The 7,702-nt window shown below is 46.0% G+C and overlaps 1 protein-coding gene across 1 annotated transcript in view; it reads left to right on the plus strand.

Annotated features, from left to right (window-relative positions):
- Pard3b (par-3 family cell polarity regulator beta) overlaps positions 1-3,898 on the plus strand; it is a 986,886-nt gene extending 982,988 nt beyond the window's left edge. Inside the window, 1 exon segment of the mRNA XM_032901196.1 lies at positions 3,352-3,898. Coding sequence (XP_032757087.1) covers positions 3,352-3,709 — 358 coding nt within the window. The 3' untranslated portion in view covers positions 3,710-3,898.
- The last annotated feature ends 3,804 nt before the right edge of the window (positions 3,899-7,702 follow it).

A 7,702-nucleotide genomic window follows, 5' to 3' on the forward strand; every position in this document is an offset into this window, starting at 1 on the left:
ACTTTGTCTTGTTTGGAAGAAACGGTCAACATTTATTATGTGCACTGTTGCATACATCTGTGTGGTTTGAAACAGACCTGAAACCATACCTGTGAGTTTCCAAGCAAAACCTAATCCTCTGGCTTCCAGAAATCAGCTTACTGACAGGGAAAACAGAAAATTAAAAGGAAGTTTTCCCTCAGAGACTCATTGGGTTTGAATATTTTGGTCCCTAGCTGATGCACTGTTTGGGGAAGGTGTGAAATTTTTGGTCCGTGTGACCCATCTGAAAGTAAATGGATTGCCTAGGGGTGCATCTTGAAGGTGATGTCCAGTTCTGGTTCCCACCAGCGCTCTTAGCTTCCTGATCCCTGCTTCTGTGTGAGCGAGCAGCTTAGCCACATAGTCCAGTTCATGATGTTGTCCCATTGCCTTCTCCACCCATAAGGATGGCTGCTCCTTTTGAAACTGTGAGCCAAAATGAACTTTTCCCCACTTAAGCTGTTTCTATCCCATTCATCTCGTCTGTGCAGCAGGGGAAAGTAACTCATATAGGAGGGTTTCTTTTTTTTCCTACTTAAAAATTCCTATGTCTTTAAAGTAAGTGTATATGTGTGTGCACGTGTGTGTGTGTGTGTGTGTGTGTCTGTGTCTGTGTCTGTGTGTGTATGCACATGCGCTCTAGTATAGCTAGATCCCATGGAGGCAGACTTACAAGAGAATGTTAGCCATTCCATGTGGGTTCTAGAGATAGAGCTCTAATCCTCTGCAAGAGCTCCCTTAACCATTGAGCCATCCCTCTAGTCCCCAGAAATGGTTCTTTTACATGTTTATATGAGTGTGTGCATGCGATCACATTCACAGTAGTTTAGAAGCTGTTCTGGTGAAAGTCTGAAGGAAATGATAGGCTCTAAGGGGGGAAATATTATGAACAGCAGCCCTGGGAGGAAAATGCTGCTGGAGGTCTCTGAACTCTCAATAGTGTTTTTACAAGCCACTCATTGTTTTTCTTCTCCCTAAAAAATTACAAACAATAACTCTATGATGAGTTCTACAGAAAAAGACAATTTCCATGCCACCACTGCTTGACAAAGAGCAGCCCTCCACTTGGTGTCTGCCACATGTAAGCAAACTCCCCAACATATAATCCACCCCCAGAGAAGCCCTCTGGGGACCATGATGCTATCTTGGGGTCACCTTCTCTGCCCTGGGAACCCTCCCTCCCTCCCTCCTCTTTGCAGTGAATGCTGGAGCGTCACAGGCCGAGGTCTGGGAGGAGAGATAACCTCCTTTCTGGCCCTGTATGCACCCTGTGGAGTCACTCAGGTTTGCAAGTTGCTCAGGGTGGCCTCCATCCCGTCACCACTTGCTCTGGATCGTCTCTCCACAACTTAAAAAAGAGAGAGAACCCCCCCAAGGACTTCTGTCTTTTATAATGTTCTGTTTTAAAAAGGTGAAATCTTAAGAGAGAGACCAGGACCCTAAAAAAAAGTCCAAGGCCTGGAATTTCTCCTTTCTCTCTCTCCATTTTAAACAGGAAACATTCCCACTCGGAGTCCCGGGGGAGTGTTGGTTGTATGCTCATTTTAAGATAGATAATGTTTGCGTGTCGCAAATGTCAGTGATTTATCCTAAGGACGTAAAACGAGTGCAGCGAGACCACATGTTTCACTTCACGCAGCGAAATACCTCTGGTAGCGTTGGAAAGGAAACACAGGTTAAGGATTTTTTTTTTAAAGGGGTTTCTGCAATCTCCAGGTGGAGCAAATAGAAATGACTATAGCGGCTGAAAGAAGAGGTCTTTAATTTTTTTTAAACAATAAAAGACACAATGAGTGCTGGAAATTTTCTAAATAAAAAATGAAATTGTCAAGGAAAGGGATGGTGAAACCGGGGCCCTTTATTTCACGGGGGCCATGGTGACAGATGACAGGCGATGTATGTCTGCTCTATTTGTCACGGACAATTTAGCATAGAGCAAAGCAGCCCGAACCGAACAATAACAGCTGATGTTATAAATAACTTGTACATAAAACAGCTTAATTTTTTATCTGAAAACCCTCACTAACTAAATCACCCCCAAATTCATGAATCCATCATTCATTATCACACATAGCAAAATTAGGGCGCAGGCACACACAGATAAATGTTGATGGGGACTGTATCGCTCATCCTGACCACTGTGATCACACACAGCTTTCCACACACTCACTCCCTGAGCTCAGAGCTTGTCAAACCTTCATTGATTTGGGGAACGTTCAGGGCTGTTTTACCCTCCGACTCCACAGATTACGGGGTGATTTTGACCCTCATTGACAGTGCCTGATTAACCACAGGCACGGTGTTCTTACAGCCCTGTCGTTCCTTTCAGGTATCCAAGCCGTTGGAGAGCTTTTCAGTAACCATTATTGTTTCTGTTTCTCCTTTAAAAAAAAAAATACATAAAGAGCTGAGGAATAAAGAAGGGACGGATCTGGTGATGTGGTGAATGGTACTGGCGAATGTGTGCACAGAAGGTTGATGGATTTTAAGAGCTGCAAACAGAAGTCATGTGTCTCACCCTGGGCTAGCCAAGATGTCATCATCTGCACATTGTCTAGCAACGTGTTGTTTCTGTTATGGGGGGGCAGATCAGGCGATACTTGTCTTCAGTAGAAAGTTCCAGACAGACTCGTTTTCCATTAGTGTGTGTTCTGGCCGCAGACCTCTCTGCATAGCCTTCCCCATTACCCAGGACAACTTGGTTTTTGCTACTGACTTTGTGGTAGACTTAATTACCTTTATCACAGTTCAAGATGGGTAGTTTCCCAGCCCCAAGTTACAAGGTCTTTCAGGAACAATAGAGGGAACGCATAGTAATCCATCCAAGGGTGTGACAGCAGCCACCCAGACTTAGCCAAAGCCACTCACAGCCTCCAGGAGCACCTCTGCCATCTAGGAGGGAAATTAGTACACTTTATGAGAACTCTGACCTAGTATTTGGGCTACCATATCTCACACAGACTGGAGCTCTAACAGTCACGGGCTTAGCTGAGCTGTAATAAAAGCAAATATAAAAGGGTATAAGCAATATAGGAATGTGTTTCTTCTCATGTGGCAACGCGATGTAAGCAGTCCTAGGAGACATAGTGGCTTGTGGTACCAAGGGCCTGAGTTCTTGCATCCCGGTTGCCCTTCCACGGAACATGGTTCTTATCTTGAAGTCTAAGATGGCAACCAGAAGGGGGTCCTCTCTCTCATAGTTTAAGGGTAGACATCACATCTTCTACTCTACCCTTATCCAAGCCAACTGCAGTCAGGGCAGACACATGTGCTCTCCACTTGAGAGCAGCAGCTCCACAGCTCCTGACGAATCTCTGCTTTCCTTTCTAGGGGAAGCTCAGCAGATCCCGTGGACTACCTGACAGCTTCACCCCGAGGGCGCTACAATGAAAGAGAGCTTCCGTACTACCCAGGGCCTCATCCTGTACATTCCCCAAGAGGGAGCTATCCCCGACCCCCGGATCTGAGGGTGACCGATCTACGATACCCACAGTACTACCCGCCCCCACCAGCCCATCAGCACAAAGGACCCTTCAGACAAGATGTTCCTCCGTCACCACCTCAGCACCAGAGAGTACCAGTCTACCAGGAGATGGGCAGGGCAGGGCCCCGAGGGGGCAGCCCTGACCAATACCCCTATCGTAACCAGGATCCCAGGCAGAAGAATCCCATGACTGCAGCAGTATAGCTGAGCATCCCAGAGATCTGCCAAGCAAGGAAGATATCCAGCATCATCTTTGCCGTTGCTAGAACCTAAGGCCTTCTCCGGGCTAAGGTGTCCCACGGTACAGCGTGGCTCTTGCTTCTTGAGGGTGCATGGCCTAACTGCATCAGAGGAGAAAAAAGGGACAAGGGTGTGGGGATATGGATTCAAAAAGGAAGAAGGATACGATCATAAAAACAGTATTTCCTGATACTTGAAAGGCTTGCAGAATTGGTTGATTTGGTGAGAAAGACAATTGATTGAAAATCAATAGAGTTACACTATAGTAGCCCCTGGCTAGAAAATCAGCGCTACTTACAACCCCACACCCCACACCCCACACCCCACACCCCACACACAGTAGAAGCAATAGTACAGAGGCAAGAGTGTCTCTCTCTCTCTCTCTCTCTCTCTCTCTCTCTCTCCCTCTCCCTCTCTCTCTCGCTCTCTCTCTCTCTCAGTCAGGCCTAGTCACCCGTTCAGAGACTCAGCCCTATCCTTGGAGGTGTGGGACCTACCAACTGGCAGGGTAGAGAGGCTGCAAATATCATCTTCAGAAGCACAATGTTCTCACTGAGCACAAAGCAACCACATACATGACTAGTGACCTCCTGGAAACCTTAGACCCAAAGGAAGACTGTATTTCCTTATTTACAGTCTAGCTTGGGTTCCCGGTACTACTTGTTTGATACAAGCCTTTTGCACTTCCTTGCTTTTGATATAAAGGACAGTAATTTGAATTTGAGCAGTATTAGTGTCCTGGGAGGATGTGAGCTGGTCAGAGCTTCCAGAAGGCAATTCTTTCCAAGCACCACAGTGAGCAGGGGAAGAAGGCTGATTGCCCCATGGCCCTTGCTTTCCTCCCTCCTTGTCCCTGGCACGCTTGCTTGGAGATAGCTCCTTTCAGAGTCTTCCTCAAATGCCTATAATTACCTTAGCCTTCCACTTAAGGGCTCAAGAGTACATGTGAGTGGGGTGTGTAAAGAAAACAGAGCCTGCTGCTCAGGCCACACAGAAAGCAATGCCCTTGGGATGTCAGTGCTAGACACAGTGCCAAACAGTACCCATCTGCCCTGGGACAGCAAGTAGATGGAAGTGTGTGTGTGTGTGTGTGTGTGTGTGTGTGTGTGTGCGCGCGCGCGCGCGTGCGTGCGCGTGCGTGTGTGCACATTCAAACACATGTGACTACCAGTATGGAGAAGAGAAGATAAAATTGCCTTCTGGATGTTTAATGAGGAAGGAGTCAGGCAGGGGAAGTGAAGGGAGAAGATGGTAAGATTAAATCAGTCTGCATCTGCTCACTCTCATTAACAAATGTCAGGGCAAAGCTAAGGTCTCCACCGGATTTAAAAGGAAAGGTATTCTGGCTTAGGAAACCGAAAAGCCACCCTTGCTTCCTTTGAGCTCTCCTATGCGTGTAACACAACATCTGAAGCTTCCTGTGTGACCCAAACGGGAACACATGCGCAGACTGACACAGCAGAAACAGCCCGGCATCCTGGGATTCCCAGAGACCAATACATAGTTTAAACCTTTCACATTCCCACTTCACCCCACCCCTCCAAAAAGCCTTTAGTTCAATATAGACATATTTTGGCTGAAAGTAGAATACCACTGACCAAACCGTTTTACTGAATTGTAGTGTTCTAGATCCATAGAGTAGCCATTCGGTCCAATTGTTCTTCCTTTTTTTAATTTAAAATATTTTTGTGACCAGGAATGATGCAAGTGCTGGTTTTTGACGTAAATAGCATCATTTGCTGGACTTAGGAGAGATGGTTATCGAAACCACAATTGCCGTGGCCCTCTGAAAAATAGACTGTCGAGTTGCTTTCTGTCCTTCGCCATCTCTCTTCAGCCAGCAACCTTAAGTCATATGTAATTTGTTCAACGGAGTGGAGGATCCCAGGCTCTGATCAACAAGTTATTGTGGCTACACTCTAGGGTCCCTGGCCACCATGCTGGAAATGGCCTTTCCTTTGAGCCAAGGAATCCTGAAAGAAAAATGCAGTGTGGAATTGACAGGTGTGGGGGAGCATTAAATCAACTCTTAAGCCAGGAATGGTACCATGTGTCTAGAATCCCAGCAATCAGGAAGCCAAGGCAGGAAGGCTTTGAGGTGGAAGCTAGCCTGAACTCTAGGTTTTAAGATCATATAACAAGACCCTGTATTTTTTCTAAAAAATATTACTCTTCTTGTGTTCTATATTTTCCTCAGATTTCTGTAAAGCATTGATTTTATCCACGGCACAAGTTTCCCCTTGTAAGGAGGCTAGATAGGCCACTTGCAGGCTGGCCAGGGGTAGGTGACAGTGGTGTGCTACAGAGGACTTGGCACTTGAGGATAACTGCTCTGCTCATGGGTTCCAGCTCCAACACGCTCACCCTGATTGCACAGCACCCCTACATGCAGGCTTCAGAAAAGCTTCTCCAGACCTTGGCTTTGTGTTGTACACAGTCAATCCAATAGCTGCTAATCCTGAGAAGCCCACGGAGGTCCAAACGTATTATTAAAGAGAACAACAACAAAAGTCAAATGTAACAGCTTTCTGTTCTTGCTTAAAGTATAGCATTCACTGGGTCTGATTCTACCCTAAAGAACTAACATTGTGTTTGTGACCAAGGCTGCATCAAGCCAAGCAATGGTTAAGAACAGCTGGGGCAGTAGGCTTTATCAGTGCCTGTGTAGCATCCAACTGTCTCCCCTCCACTGCCGTAAGACCGTTTTTCCAAGGCTCCAGCAAAGCATGTGGCTGTCTGGAAGGCCAGGCCATGATCAGCAGGTCCCCCAGGAGAGAGGAATAGCTACCAGTATGTTTACAGCCTTGGGAAAACTCATTAGGGAATCTATCTGTAGCTGGGAACTCTAACAGAGAGAAATAGTTTTTAACAAGAGCTACAAACCTGCTACTGGGCCCTTCTTCGCCCCCTTTTTGTATGACTAGAAAGATATAAGAGAGGAGATCCACTGAAAGCCTTTACTCTCTCAAGAATTCTGCCTTCCACAAGAGAGAGAAACGTGCCTCATGGCTGAGGCATCAGCCCTGTTGGCTTAATACTGTTTCCCCACAGGGCCAAGTCAGTGGACAAACAAAGGAACATTTTCTTCAATCATGATTTCGTAGCAAGCAAAGCTTAGGAAAAAAAATTCCGAAACTCATTATTCTTCAACTTTGAGAACATCTATGTGGGGCCCACAGGACCACACGGAGCAAAAGCCTGATGTATTCAATAGCACTGTAGAGAAACAGAGCCTTGGAGGCTTTATGGGGCCTTGTCTCTGCTACTGACAGAATAAAATTAAAAAGAGACCCAGTGCCTTGATTTTTTTTTTTAAGCTAAACCTACCTTATGAAGGAAATCCTCCTGCAACTTCAGGATGATCCGAGAGCTGTTTTCTCTGTTCCCTGGTCCACAGAGAGATCAAACCTAAAAAGAATAATTACCTTTCCCTCACTGGAAATCAACAAATTTGTTTTCTTTTGTTTTCCGTTGAGTGTTTGAGCAATGTTATAGAATTTCAGACCTGTGGAAGGAATTGAAAAGTGGTGGATAGAGGAATGTGTGTCTGAAAATTCCCATCAGATTTTACACCGAGATCCACTGTGCGCAGCTTTCAAACTGCCATTAAATTGGTAGACATCCCACTGCTTCCTGGGTCCATGCAAACTGAAAGTCCAAGTGTTATACAATTAGGCGGAGGGTGTTCCATTCAGAAAAGTCCATAGTAGTGTTTCTCTGCTCTCCCAGTTCATGCCAACCTAGGGTAGAAACGAGGCTACAGTGAGACAGAAAGGGGGGTTCTTCATAAGATATCCCTACAAAGTCACCTTTCCCATAAAAAAGAGGAAAAGTAGAGACTAAAATAAGCCAGGACTCTCACATGCAACTGTGGCTTCCAAGTACACTCTTTCTCTCTCCAGCCCTTACACAGTCATGTAGCCGCCCACAGACTGGCTTTCAAAAGCTAGGTTTGGC

Source organism: Rattus rattus, chromosome 4 (genome assembly GCF_011064425.1).
Source record: "Rattus rattus isolate New Zealand chromosome 4, Rrattus_CSIRO_v1, whole genome shotgun sequence".
Classification (NCBI taxonomy): Eukaryota; Metazoa; Chordata; class Mammalia; order Rodentia; family Muridae; genus Rattus; species Rattus rattus.